The sequence below is a fragment of the Anguilla rostrata genome, chromosome 4 (assembly GCF_018555375.3).
Source record: "Anguilla rostrata isolate EN2019 chromosome 4, ASM1855537v3, whole genome shotgun sequence".
Taxonomy (NCBI): Eukaryota; Metazoa; Chordata; class Actinopteri; order Anguilliformes; family Anguillidae; genus Anguilla; species Anguilla rostrata.
The window spans coordinates 53,344,316-53,359,944 of NC_057936.1; the positions used below are offsets into that span (position 1 = coordinate 53,344,316).

Genomic DNA, 15,629 nt, shown 5'->3' on the forward strand with positions numbered 1-15,629 from the left:
AAACTAATGTAAAAGGAAATACAGAAAGCAAAATATTCCATATTTGCAAAACGCAGGCTACAGTAGGCTACTTTATGCTAATTGAAAAAATGCAACACACAAACATGACTCTTGTAAAATCACTAAATAAAACGTAAAACCCCGAAACATGCCACAATAAACGGCATAAACAAAACAATAAAATAAAATAAAAATACAAGAGCATCCGTCCTTTTCACAATGACTGCCACTTTATGTGAAAAACAAACCACAATGAAACACTGATGCAACAAACGTACACAAGCAGCCTAACTATTTCACACGGGTTGAGACTAGAATCCCTTAAACACGTTTTACTCCGGCGGTAACGAAGAAAGATCCCGCGAAATCGTACGTACAGTATCGAAGTCTGTATATCTCACATCATAGTGAACCAATGCAGTGATTTGTGCGTTTTGTTTTCCAGCAACTCTTGCGTGTCTGGTGGAAGCATTGCTTAAAAAATAGAGCTGCTTGCCCTTACCTTTTGATTGGACGGAGAATAACACGCCGTTTGTTGTGTGGAATGAATAAACCGTGATGGTATTACAGTGAAGGGACGGAGGGTTTATTCACGAATTAGAACTCAAGGAAGAAGGGACCTGAAAGATCTTATATTGAACCAACGCGAGCTTTTAAGAAGGAAAACTGTAGCTTTGACTTGAGAAGAATGCATTCAATAAGGTAAGTCGTGACTTGTGTTATAAAAAATAGTTAGCGTACATGTGCGGAACTGTGGGAAAGTTTTCAAATACCATGGGGAATTGTGTTCGGAGTTACAGCATTCCCAATCCAGTTCATTTGGCCTACAATTAAAGGTGGATGTTAACTTCATGTTTATGTCAAAATAGTGACAAGAACCTCATAACAAAGGACCATCGACGAAATCTTTGAAAATAGCTTGATGAAGCAGACATTTACATTGAAAAAATAAAATAAATACAATACCTTGCAATACCTTATCTATTATCCTGCAATTCAGTAAACTTTAATGTGCTATACACTTTGCCTTGGTAGACAACGTAAAACGTAAAACAAATGGCCTTATGCACTGTTAATGTTACAATATGAATATGATGGTTCATCCACAGAATACATGTGGACACTACATTAAATAGTATTTGCATATCTAGTGCAGTTTGATGTTTAAAGTATTGTAAACAAGAAAAGCCAGTAGGAAGCATTGCCTTGGGGATTAATAAGTAATAAGTAAATATTTGATCTCGTGGAGATTAGGCTATTTTAGTGTATGAATTTTCATGAAAATACATTATTATGGGTGTGTCTGTGTAAATGCCTGTAATTACCACTTTTCTGTACCCTTATCTTTCAGAAACTTTTTTTGCGGTCAGTGGTCCTCCTCTGCTAGACTTGATGAGAAAACTGTGATTATAACTGGGGCCAATACAGGCATTGGAAAAGAGACAGCCAGGGATCTTGCAAAGAGAGGTACTGTTTTCAGATATATCTAATGCATTGTAGCGCTGTAACTTTTTCACGCTATATCTAATGAATTGTAGCTCTACAAGTTTTTCAGCTGTATCCAGTGCATTGTAGATCAAAGTTCTCAGCACCTGATGATGTTTACATGTTTAACAAATAAGATAAACAAATGAACTGTTTAGTGATCAAAATAAACAGGAAGAGGCCCGTTTCATTTCCATCATGTGGGCTATTTTTAATTTCTCATTCACTAGATTCAAAACTCTGCATGCATGAGAGCCCCATTGTATTTGCTCCACGGGCTTCACATCATTAGGGCTGCATCTCATTTGCCACATTCCATTATGAGGCATAACTAAATGCATCATCATAGATGTTCTTGTTGTGCTAGACTTTGCCACACCAAGCGACTGGTCCTCTCTCAGATGTAGCATGTGCTATGGTGACACTATGTCATGCCTAACCGTACTGACATACCTTTCCCAAACAAGCATCCAGTACCTTCACATCTACATACACATGCATGTGTGTTGAGAATGTGCATACTAAAGAACCCTCTGGATATCCAGTATTATTCATTATTCTTCAACAAAGAAAAATGTTTACTTTTATTTTTTATTTAAACACTAAAATAAAAAGTATTAGCCTAATTTTGTATTTGGAATAGTTATATTAATTGCAAAATGATGTCAGTCCAGCAATGCATACTTACTGAAATATTTGAATTATTTGGCAGCTCAGATAGCTTGTCATACTTTACCTTTATGTCATATGCTTGATTACTGTTTTTATTTCTGGAAAATGATTATTTTGAGAGAGTTATCCAACATTCACATTCCCACATGAAGCTGACAATGAAACAAAAGCACTTTGATGTAGCCCGGGCAAATTGCTCTAATGGAATCGACACTGATTTCTTATGTAATTAATGGGAAAATAACTAGCGTCTAGCCTCAATGAGCTTTCCTCAATGACCAGTACTGAACTAATGAGCCCATCCTGTGATATTTAGCCAAGTAAAAGTGTAAGAAATCAAATCAGCATCTTTTCTATTCTGCTAAATAAATTGTTCTTAAAATGCTAACCTGTGAATTTATTCATGTAAATGTATATAACATAAAATATCAGTAATGTAAAATTCATACAAAGAGAACATTTGGAATAAGTTTTTTGAATGATTGGTGCAGTATATGCAGCTCAAAAGTCATTACATTTCATTACAGTACAAACAAAAAATGAGTGTATGAAAGCTTTTGGCTGTTGCTGGGTTATGTTACCATCTGCTAGTTTAGAAATCTGTTGATTTTTCCCAGGGGCTCGTGTAATTATGGCTTGCAGGGACATGGCAAAAGCGGAGGCAGCAAAGAAAGAAATCGTACAGGATTCTGGAAACCAAAATGTTGTCATCAGTAGACTTGATTTGTCTGACACCAAGTCAATCAGGGAATTTGCCGAGTTAATTAACAAGGGTAAGTCAGTCTGATACTTGCTCATAGTCTCTATGTCCTCATTAAACAGCTCTACATGTTTGGGTAACAGTTCAGTGAAGATATACTGTATAAACTCCTGCTTACTTTTATCAGGTTAATTTTATTTTTGTGCTGTGCTTTGAAGAATATTTGGTCAGTTGATGTTGTGGTATGCATTTGAAAAGATAGCAAACTTGCCAGCATATTGATGACTCTTCCTCAAATACAGTATATCAGTATTTCAGCATTTTATTAAAATATAATAGGGAATTATTGCATTAAAATATTTGTTTTCATGTGTATATTGTATGTATTCCTGGTCCTTTTCATTCCAGAGGAGAAACAGGTTAACATTCTCATCAACAATGCTGGAATTATGATGTGCCCATATTCTAAGACAGTGGATGGTTTTGAGATGCAATTTGGAGTTAACCACTTGGGTAAGAGTTCTGTATATATGCACAAAAAAACAAAAACATATGGGCCTTCCTTGGCCAGCTAATGAACATAAAACCTTAAATGCAAGACTAATCAAGGCTAGCATAAGATAGCCTGCTCAATGGGACTCTACTACATAATTAGTCAAATTGTCATAATCTGCTGTAGACTAAATAACTTTATTGCATTAATAAATGATTCAAGAGAACTGGTTCTGTAGAAAAGTGAGCTCCTTTTAGTTGAACTCTTTTAAGTTAAATTCACCATTGTTTCCCTGCTATGTCTTACTTTTGTTTTTCATGTCCCCTTAACGTTGCAATTTACAAGATTCCAACCAAATTGTGTACATGTCCAAGAAAAGCACAGGATGTTTTCCTAGAGTGTTCATTGTTACTTAAGTTTAAACACTGAAACACAGTATACACCCCCTCCCATATGTTTGACCTCTTCTGTGAAGAGGGCAAATGAAGAAGGAAATGGAAGACAATGAGAAAACCAAACAGGTCAGGCATGACAATTCCTGACGTTAAATCGTTTAACATATCCTTGTGTCTGCCCTCTCCCGTTAATTGGCATACATGTGTATGTTCTCTCCAGTTGCGTGACATGTACACATGTGGACCTTATCCAGATGTGTGACATATCAATGTGTGTACCCTCTTAACTTATTCGACACATACGGTACACATTGTGTGCCCCGTCTACTTATGCAGGTCACTTCCTGCTGACGTTCCTGCTGATTGATCTGATTAAACGATCGCAGCAATGTCATCGTGATGCAGCGGGCAGCTTAGCTGGAGCACACAGTGAGAAGCTATCAAGAAGTATTGTCAGAGCAAGCTGGCCAATGTCCTCTTCACACGTTCCCTGGCCAAGAGGCTACAAGGTAACCCTCTCTCAGATGAATATCAAAGACAATGTTAAAATATAAAATATAATAATAATAATGATAATAATATACATTGAAAATATAAAATAATATTAATAATAATAATATAATAATTCATGCAAATGTGTTACTTTGGACCATTCATTGAGCTAAAGATTTACCATCTCAGCCACCACACATATCACTCAGTGCACAACAGCAATAGTGTCATAATGTTCACAAAACATCAGGTGATTTCTGCTTGTGTTCAATTTAAATTAAGTAGTTTAATAGTAAGAGTGTGCAATTACTGTAACACATTTTTCACACATTATTGGTGTAAAATATTTGAGTAGGGTTGAATAGGGTCCTAAATATTTGTTAAATATTATATTAATTATTCATATTTCATTCATAACAGGACACTTGCCAGTTTCAGGGCACTTGGAACTGGCAAGACATAGAAAATGTCCTTTTTTTTACCCTTGCTTTTTTTTTCTATGGACACACCAGAAAAAAAAACTTATTGCTATGACAGGAGTCGTTTGTTTTTGTATGGTGTATAGCATGCATTCAATATTGTAGATTAATTATTGTTTATCACGTCGCATATATGTATTGTTATAGGTGCAATGATGCCAAAATGTGTTCCATTATTAATTCGCTCAGGCTCCCTGTACCATGTATACAGCTGTACTCTATATTACCTGAAGCAATAGAAAAAATAAGCCTAGAATTGTCTCGATTTAAGAGATAAAGACATGGAGCTGATCTCCTTACTCAAGGTGCGTACATGGTGAGTCCAAAGAAAAAAATGGAGAAAAGCTTTTCTTCTCTAAATAAAACAAGTACTGTCTCATCCAAACATGAAGGCACACACCGTTTGTAGATATGCTTCTTGTCTGACTATGCCCTGATGAAGACTGTAAGAGCCATTTTGTGCGGGTGCTCCTGTCTCTTTGTAGAGCTCTGTAAAGCTTTGTAAACCTTTCCTGGGATGGTTAAATGATCAAAAGACCTGCTCTTTAATCTTTATTTACACATTCATGAAGCATCAATGCCTTCGGTTTTGGGTGAGCAAGTGCTATTCAAATTTATTATTCACAAATATGTACGTTTTTTTGTACCTTTTTAAAAAATTAAAAAATAAAAAAAATAAGTGTGTGCCTTGTTCAGTGGTACAGTAAGACAGCAGTGTTCTACTTGACATCTGAATGATCAACTTTCTGGTTTTTCCATTTCCACTGCAGCCTACAGATGTATAATTCAGTCTAACACCCAACAGTGCAATGAACATTGAATGGCTGTGTCACTTCCTAGGCACTGGTGTGACAGTGTACTCTCTCCACCCGGGAGTGGTGCAGTCAGAGCTGTGGAGGAATCTCAGCACGCCCATGCAAATGGCCGTCAAGGTGTCCCGGCCTTTCACCAAGACATCTGTGCAAGGCGCACAGACCTCCATCTATTGTGCCGTTGCACCACAGCTGGAGAAGGAAAGTGGGGGATATTACAGGTAGTCCTTAAAACCTAAAGACACCTTCCACTAATCATGAGTAGTATGTCTTTTCTGGGAAAGTAAAATCAATGAGCTTTGAAAATGTATGAAAAATAAACCAAGGGTAGGTGTTTGGTAGGATGCACCAAGCACAAACCAAATCATTTAGCCTTAGAAGACAATTGGGCATCTACAGCACAATACTAATTCAGTCCTTTGGGCATATAAATGTCTATATTGTAGTAAACTGTAGATTATATTTCCAGCTGTGTGTTCTAACACTGTGTTTGTTATTGTCAGTGACTGTGCACCAGCACGATGCACAAGAGCTGCCTCAGATGATGAAATGGCCCAGAAACTGTGGGAACTCAGCTGCCAGATGCTTGGAATTACATGGGACTGAATGCATTGTATCAATTCTTGTTTTGTTGTCTTTAATGTTACAGTAGCTAGACCCTGATCCAGAAATATTTACAAAAGGTTTTAATAATCTTTAGCATTGAATAATTCCAAATATGTAGACTAATTTTCAGTTTAGTCTAATTTTCTTTGTTATTGGCTAATGTGAAAACAGTTTAGTAATTTAAAAAAAGGTAATTTCCATACAAAGGTTGCCAAGGCAGGTTTCACTGTATTTTGTGTAAGACCGACATGTATTTCCTCAGAAATTTCCCAGGTGCTTTTGCCTTCATCAACTCTTCTAATGATTTTTTGTCTAGTGTTTATGTAACTGGCTTATGGGCTGCCATTTTACCAAATGACTGGAATCAAAGACCAGGTTAACGTGGGATAATACTTTTTTAATGACCTCAATGCCTTGATTCTTTAATTTACATAGCAGACAGCTATCAGATCAGAACATAAGCTTAACAAACGCAGAGAATGACAGAGAGCCACACTGTCCTCATGTGATCCATTTTACAATTAGATACACATTACAATGAGTATGCAAAACAAGGGATGGCAGCGACAAGCGACTATTAAAAAATCATAGTAGTGCCGAACATTAGCAAGCTGGTTGCTAGATAGCCAGCTATTATGTTGGTGGCTGCTACAATCAGCCACCATCCATTATATTCCTGAGTCCCATGGTTGTCCTTTGCATGAATTGTGGGACCAACTTTTGATAAACTGTCATCCAAAAGAAGCCAACCTAATGACCCAGTAGCAAACTAATGTTAGCTTACATACAAAGATGAATGAAAGTTGGGAACACATTGAGCTCAAGATTTACCTGAAAGTTGGGAACACACAGTAGCATTTGTAGCTACCTGAATCTGTTGCTAGCAATGGACAAGCTATGAAGAAACTTAAAAGCTTGGAGGCTTAGAAGTACATTTATTTGAAGATATGGACAGTTTTGTCATTCATGTGAGCAGCTCTGTTTACATATCTCAAGAGTACAACAGCAGGTACACCTGGGATTCAAAACCTTGGTTATGCTATACAACAGCACAGATATTAAAATAATTACAAGACAAGTTTTACAAGACACCTGTCGTTTTAGTGGCTGCCTAGCTCATAGCCCATATAAACTGGAAACTGAATCACTGTTGTTGGTCTACAAGCAGACACCCACAGAAAGTGTTTGCATTATGGTGTATTGAAATGGCACTCAGATTAAATCTGCCCAGCCCTAAATCCTGTTGTTTTTTCTTGAAATTTAGTTAATTTATTAATCTGATTTATATATTAATCTGCTCTAGACATATAGCCCCCTGAGCTACAGTAGGAGTACATACAGATTCCCAAAACTGACAGTTACAATAGCCAGCTATAAGCTAATCAATCCTTACTCACTATGCGCTATTTACATTATGTATGTATTATTATTACATACATTTCTCGTAGTCTAAACTCTAAACAGATACCATGCAGTGTTCAATATGGTGTGGAATACTGTGGATACTGATCTGTCGAGAAAGTGTCAACCTCTCAAACATTTGTTTTTTTTAAATTAAAGTGGTTCTTGTAAGTGCCAACGAGATTAAGATGCTGAGATTTTTTGAAACTCTGCTTTGAGCTTAGTAGCTGTCAGATGCATCAATAAACCTCCTGTGTGAGGGCAACAGCATGGCTGATGACTGCGTTGTGCAGATGACTGTGATGCAAAGGTACGGGCCTAGAAAGTGAAAGGGCGGGCCAAAAAAGTCGCCATTATGGACAGTTGGCCACAGTATGAAGGTGATCACCAAGACAGGTTTCACTGTAATTGCTAAGTGATCTAAAGGTCTTGTTTTTTCCACTGGCTGTATATTTCCTCTGAGAAGTTTCTTTGTTCTCTTGCTACAGTAGTATGTATTAAAAGAAACATTGTCCAACATAAAGTGTGAATTTTCTTGAGTGTTGTGCAGGATGTATTGTTTGCCACAAATAAACCACCAGTTACAGCTCTCTATTTAATATCACCACAACAGCAGTTTTACCGTAGCCGTAATATTTTAGAATTAAACCTTCTGGGAGGTTTATAGAACACATCAGCATGATTCTTGAACTTCAGATTAAGGCAGAATAAGAATGGATATCAAGTTGTAGAAAGCCGGCAAAGACCTGGTACTCTCCACTGTTGTTCCCTGGAAACTGAATTGCAATGATATTTTCCCCTATTAAATCCCCTTGTAAGTGCTTTAGACTAGAGTTATAAGATCTTCTTGAGTCACTTTGAGTATCATACCTTGTCTTTCTTACATTGAAGCATAGGCAGGAATACATGAAAAAAACTAGTAACTGTTAAAGTCTTACTAGCTACAAAAGGAAAACAAATGCTAGATGTATTCCATGTGTCGCAGACTCAAGGCCTACACAACTACGATGACCTCAGATCAGTTGATGCTCTATCTTTACCATTGCATCTGCATCATCTACAAAATTTCCAGAAATTGCATCTGCCAAGAGTCCAACAACTTAAATAATCACATGATCACAAGATGCCGCACACATTTTCCAGGTGTGAATACAGAGAAGCCAGTTAGATAATGTTGTTCCACATCTTGAACTCGTATACTATCTTTGAAGTAAGTCGGAACTGGGCACCTATAAGATCCGGGGGAGCGGGGTTATCTTAGTGCAACGTCAGCCTTCGCTGTAAAAAGTGCTTCATAAATACGTGGAAGAACAGAAGAACCTTTCGTGCACTAAGACAGGTTAGTATGTTTCAATATAGCTTTAATAAATACATGGGATGTCTTCAAAAAGCTCTGTGGCAGCAAATGATGATAGCTAGTTTGTTATCAAAACGTCTTTCTGATGATCAAACAGCTACCGTTCGAATGGTTGAATTGCAAGAGAAAGCTAGTCTATCGCAACCAGCTACTTAACGTTAGCTAGCTAGTTTGCCAGTGAGCTGTCTATTAAATTTAGCTTGACTAACCCTAACTAGCTAAAGGAAAGCGACAGTTGAGCAAGTAGAAAAGCTGCTAAATATTATAACTGGCTAAGTAGTTGCTCGCTGGTTAGTCTAGTTACTGATACTGAATAATCGAACTTCACTAAATGCAGCTAACATTACCATGTTGCAGGTGAAATATGTGGATAACGTTACTTAAACGGCATCGTCTTGAATATAAGCTAAATGCTATCGATTCATCAGATCCGGAGCCATGGAACTTGAAGTCACAGTCCGCTGTTAGTCCGAGTCGTGTTGATTTGCTATGTTAAATAGACAGGATGTTTTGGTTAACGTTAGGCACTGCTGCTAGATAATTAACGATACATGACTTAATTAAAATCAGAATAATGTAAACTACTGAAAAGCTGTGTAGTAAGTAGCGAAGTAGTAAGAGGTTTATACGCAGTGTTGTACACGCGTGGGATGTTTGATGTTCATGTTTACTAAAGCTAAACGTAGTTAACGCTAGCTCATCGCATTGCCTCCAACTAGCTGCATCAACGTCCTGATCGGACCGAATGCTTCTTTTTTTCAGATAGATAACAGACAGCCGCCATGGATCAGATAATGCAGTTTGTGGAACCCAGTCGGCAGTTTGTGAAGGACTCAATCAGACTAGTGAAGAGGTGTACCAAACCAGATAGGAAAGGTAAGTCCGCCACACGTATCCGTAAAAGGTATTTATACCAGTGCGTATTTTCCCTACGTAGGTGCTTTTAATGTTTACAGTTTACCCTGTCATATCGTGCCAGAAATACCTTTGTTTGCCACGAAGAATACAAATCCCATGTTCATATTCTGCTGCAATGTTTTATTAAATGAAAGACTGAGGTTAGTAAGTATTTGAACACGTGTTTAATTAATCACTTTTTAAAAAATCCTTAAACACAATGCAGATTTGGCTCATTTGCTTTGTCTTTGAATTCTTCATTATCTTCCAGATGGTTAGTTTTAGTGGCCAGGTGTCCACACTTTCACCAATTAGGAACTTATTAATTCACCTCAGTTTTTCATTTAAACAGTTAATTTACCAATGCAATTCTTTGCAATATAGTGCAATAATCACCTGGGATTTTTATTCTTCATGGCATACAGAGCCATTTCTGCCATAATGTGGCTTAAGAGGGTGCTTTTCTAAACATGAAAAGCACCCCATTAATAAAAATGAACAGCTTGTTAATATTCTGGGATTGCAATTGTGGTTGGAATGAAAATAGCATGCACACCAGGGCCCCAGGACCGAGTTTGGGAAGCACTGCTTTAGGAGTTCAGCAGTACTACAACATGGCTATATATGCGTTTTTTTTTGTATTTGAAGGATTGCTTTCCTGCACTCGCTTGCACACTTCAAAGTATTGTTTAATTATTCAACAGATACACAGGTAGGGCTGGGCAGTATACCACAGCATTAATTATCGAGCCTCTTCGGCACCATATGGTGTATTACCTTTCTTTTCCTCTTTTTCTCTTTAATTATACCCAATGAGGTAGAAGCCAACCATGCTTCAGAGGCCATGTGAATTGCTTCTGGAGAAAAAAACATGTCTTGTCTTTTGGGTGCTGATAAGGCAGCCAATCAGCAGCAAGGTCGTAAGGCTTCCATGTGATCATGTGATGTGTTTTCATCATTCACATGGAAGCTGTAAGGTCTTGCTGTTGATTGGCAGCCTTATGGTTACCAAATAGATAACCGTGGTGACTATTTGTTTCCGGAAGCATTTCATGCAGCCTCTGAGACGTGGTTGTTTACTACCGAATCAGGTATAATTAAAGGGAAAAAGACCAAAAGAGAGCCAATACACCACAAGGCGGCTACAAACCGTATTGCATTTGATAATTGTCATCGTGGTATATCGCTCAGTCCTGTACACAGGTGGACTTCAGATTTTGCAGTGGTTTAATTCACGCTGTGATCATGTTAGCCAATAGCCTGTATCATCAAACTTCAATTTAGTTAAACCTGGGATTTGCACATTTGTGAAGTTAATGGCCTGTGAACTAAATTAGCCACTTATTTCTTTAGAATTCCAGAAAATTGCCATGGCAACTGCAATTGGATTTGCTATCATGGGCTTCATTGGATTCTTTGTCAAACTCATACACATCCCCATCAACAACATCATTGTGTAAGTACCTGTAACATTGCCCCATGGCCAGTCTGTTATTAAAGTATCTCCTGGACAAATATGACTGATTATGACTGACATCACTCATTTTAGCCAGAGTTTTGTGTAATTAACTGATTATATTGAGAATTCTACAGTAACGTGATGCCCTTAGCTTTTACATACCTTGGGAAGGGCGGGTCTAAGTTGTTTTGGATTATTTTAAGCTGCTCTTCAGATACCAACTGTGTAAAAGGTGTGATCATTCAGAGGTCCTCCTCTCCTGATTGCTCTACCTCTCCTGTGTCAACTGTACTCGTTTGCCAAAATAAGTCATTAGTTGTGTCTGTTGTTTTCTGCCCAATATAGGGAACCCATTATACAATTAGTGTGAAATAATTAGAACCAGACTGGCTGTCTTTTTCCTGTATTTCCTAAATGTTCCACTCATTTTTTGACTCTCCTCTCTTTCAGTGGTGGGTGAATTTCTGAGGAGCTGTACAGAAAATTGGAATTGTTGGGAGTGAAAGGTGGTGGAGAAGATTCTTTTTTTGCAATCAGTGTACATTTGTTATTTGGTTGTATAATAAATGAAAGGTGGAAAAAATAAGGTATTGTGGTATTAATTGGTTAACATTAGGTGAATGCATGTGCATGCACCTTTACACATATTAACATTTCAGTTTTTATCAAATATCACAAGCTGTCTCCCCTTGCAAGTGTTGCTGTGATTTTTTTGGATGTATGGCACCTGATTGTCTGAAACTTGGAAAGGTTTCCAAGAATTGCATGCAGCCTAAGTTCAAATTTTTTCACTGACTGCACAAAGATTAGTTCAGAGTGACTGAAGAAATGTTTCAGGAGCATATGAGAGCAGTCCATCGTGCATAGCAGTAAACTCATGCAAGAGACCAGTATAAAAGAGTATTGATAACCCTGTGCTCTCTGGGGCAAAATCACAAAGTGAAGAACGTGAAATAGAGTGGTCAGTCCAAATTAATGAGCGCTTTTAAGCGATGTCCTCTCAGAACCTTGGGAGTGGGGTACAATGGTGCCTCTGTGAAGCTAGTTCCGCCTTTTTGTCAGACTGCTCGCGGAGACATAAAAGGCCCCCAACCATTAACCTGGCTGCCAGAGAAAGTTTAACTCACATGAAAATGATGTTTTGACACAGGCATTATACTTGACTACTGAGCATGTATTAAGCTGAAAATGACTGGACAAAGAACAAATCCATTCCAGCAGATTTCAGATTTCTTTGTTTAGTGATCTGTCAGTTTACACCAAAAGCTGTATGTATTTGGTCACCACAAACCACATCCCCTGCCCTCCTGATGGGAACAAGTATTTTATAATGAAAGCAGTGCAAGACAGGGTGAGAATTATCTCTTGTCCAGGACTAAAGCATGCAGCTCAAACTGACTTATTGAATTGGATTTGTATCTCTTGTCTGATATAAAATTGTGATTGTGTTTCAAATGGGGTCTTCTTGATATCTTGTATGAGCCATGATGTTGATTTCTTAGCTGACGTTTCTGGTCTGGATTGTTGGTTGTCAGCTTGCAGGAATTCTGGTGTTTGTGCCATTAGCCTGTAGTAATGAAGCTCAAGTTATCTTGAATGCATAATCCGTAATGTTTTTTAGGCTACACTGGGCGACAACAACATCGTACTTTTTGATACACTGGATTAAGAAGTGTACGAAATACCACAAGATGGAAATAAAATACAAGATAAACTGAATGATATGAAAATAACAAATATACAATATAATACAATATAATTAACTGTAATAGAAGGCCCAACATATAACAATCTGTTAAAAGCAAGTCTATAGTGAGTTTTCAATGGGGATTTAAAAGAAGAGGTGGACTTTGCCATTTGAGCTGGAAGGCTGTTCCAGAGTTATAAGGCCCTTGACAACAAAAGCCACATCACCTTTGGATTTCAACCTAGACTTTGAAATGGACTGTAGCTCTGCTCTCAGACCTAAGAGTGTGACTGCTGGTAGGGGATTAAAAGGTCTGAGAATTAAGAAGAAATAATGCATAACTTTGTGGGGGGTCTGTGTAAATCTGCTAAAATAGGGCTAATGTGCTCACAAATTTTGGTTCTATTTAAAATCCTTGCTGTCACATTCTTGGCTATTTGGAGGTGTGCATGGGCTCTCCAATTAGTCCATGGCATAGGGTGGAATAAAGAGAATTGCAATAGTCCAATCTAGAGGTGGTTAAACCGCAAATCGCCTTATCTAAATCCAGGATTGTGAGAAATGGTCTAGAAGTTACCTTAGAAATTATAAAGAGTTGATAGAAATGAGATTTAACAACTGCTTGTTCCTCGAAAGCAGAAGCAGAGTCAAAAATATTGCCAAGGTTTTTGCCAGATGGTGTAATCACAGCAGCCAGGCAAATAAGGTGATCATCAGACTCTTCAGGCACATCACAGTAATCGGTCCGAATTGGGAAACTATCAGAATTGGCTATATGAAGGTTCTGTAGTACTTGGCCCTATCATTGCTTCGGCAAGCACTCAAAAACCAATGATGTGTCAGCAACCTATTTAAAATTCTGAAATGTCGTAAAAATGTGTTTTCATATTTTATCAATAGTTTCCTTAATTAAATAGCATTCTAGTGGTAGCATTAATGATTATATTTGCTGGCATATGAATCATGTTACAATTTAAAGCTTTTGTTTCTGTTCACTCAAATGGACTTAAAAATAAAAGGAAAATTCAAGTTTAATATAAGTTTAAAATAGCTGTTATAAGAAAAACAAAAGATAGAACGTAAGCTACAATCAATCGTTTATATATTATTTTGTTATTTCTGTGGCCTAAAATGAAATGCTGTTGTTGCATTTAATGGTGTAATGAATATCAATTTAAAGTCATTTGACTCTAATGTTTCACAGTGTTCTGTCTGAAGTAAAACTGGAGGAAATGCTCTTCAGGGCCTCGAAGCGGGTCTTCTGCTGTAAAAAAAAGGAAGTGCCAGGACAAATCCACTTGCAAGGACAAAATTTTTTTTTTTGTTAAATCGATCCCCTAGACTGTACTATATTAAACATTTGCATATGACCCTGCTTGATCCAGTGAAACAACAAAAATGTGGAGTTGTCAGGCAGGATGGATAAGACTGCAGGGGACTTGAATTCCTTTCTCCTCAGAAGAGTGATGGACAGCTTTTCATGGCCATGCGTCATTGAGCCATGTAGAATTCATGGCTCCTGAACTGGAGTACTGCCTGACAAACACAAAGAACCACTGCTCCTGCTTGCATACTGAAGAGTCAATGTCGAAAGATGGAAGGATACAGATGAATAAGTCACCGGGGGCATCTGTCATCCAAGAGCTGTAGACTGCAGAATAGAAAGAGCCCAGAAAAGTGAAGTCTAATGGGAGAATTAAAAACCCACAAAACAATAAGTAAAATACTAAAAAACTGTTTTAAACCAATCAAGAAGGTGTAATATAAGCAGAAGAGAAATTCCCAATCATTGCAAGTTATAAAACTGAGCTGCATTGAGGAAAGTGAATGACATATTCTGTACTGTATACTTTGGAATAACATACAGAATACCTGGATATACATAGTTATACAAAAAAAACAAATAAAAAACATGAATTTCATAAAAAGTCTAGAAGTTATTCTGCATGTTAGATCAGCGGTAACCAACCCTGTTCCTGGAGATATACTGTCCTGTAGGGTTTCACTCCAACCCTTAAAAAGCACACATCATTCAACAGCTAGTGAGCTTTGTTGAGCTGCTAATTAGTAAAGCCAAATCTGCTAAAGTTAGGTTTGAAATGAAAACCTACAGGATGGTAGATTTCCAGGAACAGGGTTGGTTATCACTGCATTACATCACGCCATCTGGAACCAGTTTGCACTTAACACGTTAAAGTAAAGTAATGTATTGCCAAAAAGAATGTGGAACACAGTTTTGAAACCAGTAATTGACAATGATGACAACATACCATGGAACTAAAATGTTAACATTGGGTTCTTCTGGTGTCAACAAATATAGTACAATTAAAGAGACATATATTGTTTTTCAGAAAGGTAGGATTTACTATATACTTAACTATATATTATTAAATGTTAAAGTATGAAACAAATGTGTTAATGATTTGAACATTTACGTTTCTACTTTTATTTAAAAGTGATTTTGTATGTATTATTTCAGTTGATCTGAATTAATGCAATATGAACTCGTGCTCTCCTTTCTTTGTTAACAGTGACCTCCAGTGGTTGTATTTAATGCTGTTTAATGCTCAGTGCTTGCCCATTGAGTTAGCATGTCAGGCTCATAATATCGGAGACTGGGAATGGAATGACAGTCTGGAATTCACAATAGAATTTCTCAAACACATTCATGAGCAAAATTTCATTTTAATTGAA

General features: G+C 37.4%; 2 protein-coding genes across 2 annotated transcripts; both read left to right on the forward strand.

The window, feature by feature from the left end:
* The first annotated feature begins 322 nt into the window (after positions 1-322).
* On the forward strand, positions 323-8,058 carry zgc:112332 (uncharacterized protein LOC553712 homolog). Its single transcript, XM_064333196.1, is given in 8 exon segments — positions 323-702; positions 1,352-1,467; positions 2,775-2,930; positions 3,266-3,370; positions 4,082-4,180; positions 4,183-4,254; positions 5,557-5,749; positions 6,032-8,058. Coding segments are annotated over 8 exon segments (858 nt in total). The 5' UTR covers positions 323-688; the 3' UTR covers positions 6,135-8,058.
* Positions 8,059-8,717: 659 nt separating this feature from the next.
* On the forward strand, positions 8,718-11,834 carry LOC135253640 (protein transport protein Sec61 subunit gamma). The gene is made up of 4 exons (XM_064333198.1): positions 8,718-8,874; positions 9,655-9,768; positions 11,143-11,245; positions 11,699-11,834. The coding sequence occupies exons 2-4, from the start codon at positions 9,675-9,677 to the stop codon at positions 11,706-11,708; spliced, it is 207 nt and encodes a 68-aa protein (XP_064189268.1). The 5' UTR covers positions 8,718-8,874; positions 9,655-9,674; the 3' UTR covers positions 11,709-11,834.
* The last annotated feature ends 3,795 nt before the right edge of the window (positions 11,835-15,629 follow it).

Coding starts and splice junctions, on each gene's coding strand:
- LOC135253640 (XM_064333198.1), top strand. CDS start 9,675: ATGGATCAGATAATGCAGTTTGTGGAACCCAGTCGGCAGTTTGTGAAG. Junction 9,769..11,142: donor TACCAAACCAGATAGGAAAG/GTAAGTCCGCCA, acceptor TTATTTCTTTAG/AATTCCAGAAAATTGCCATG.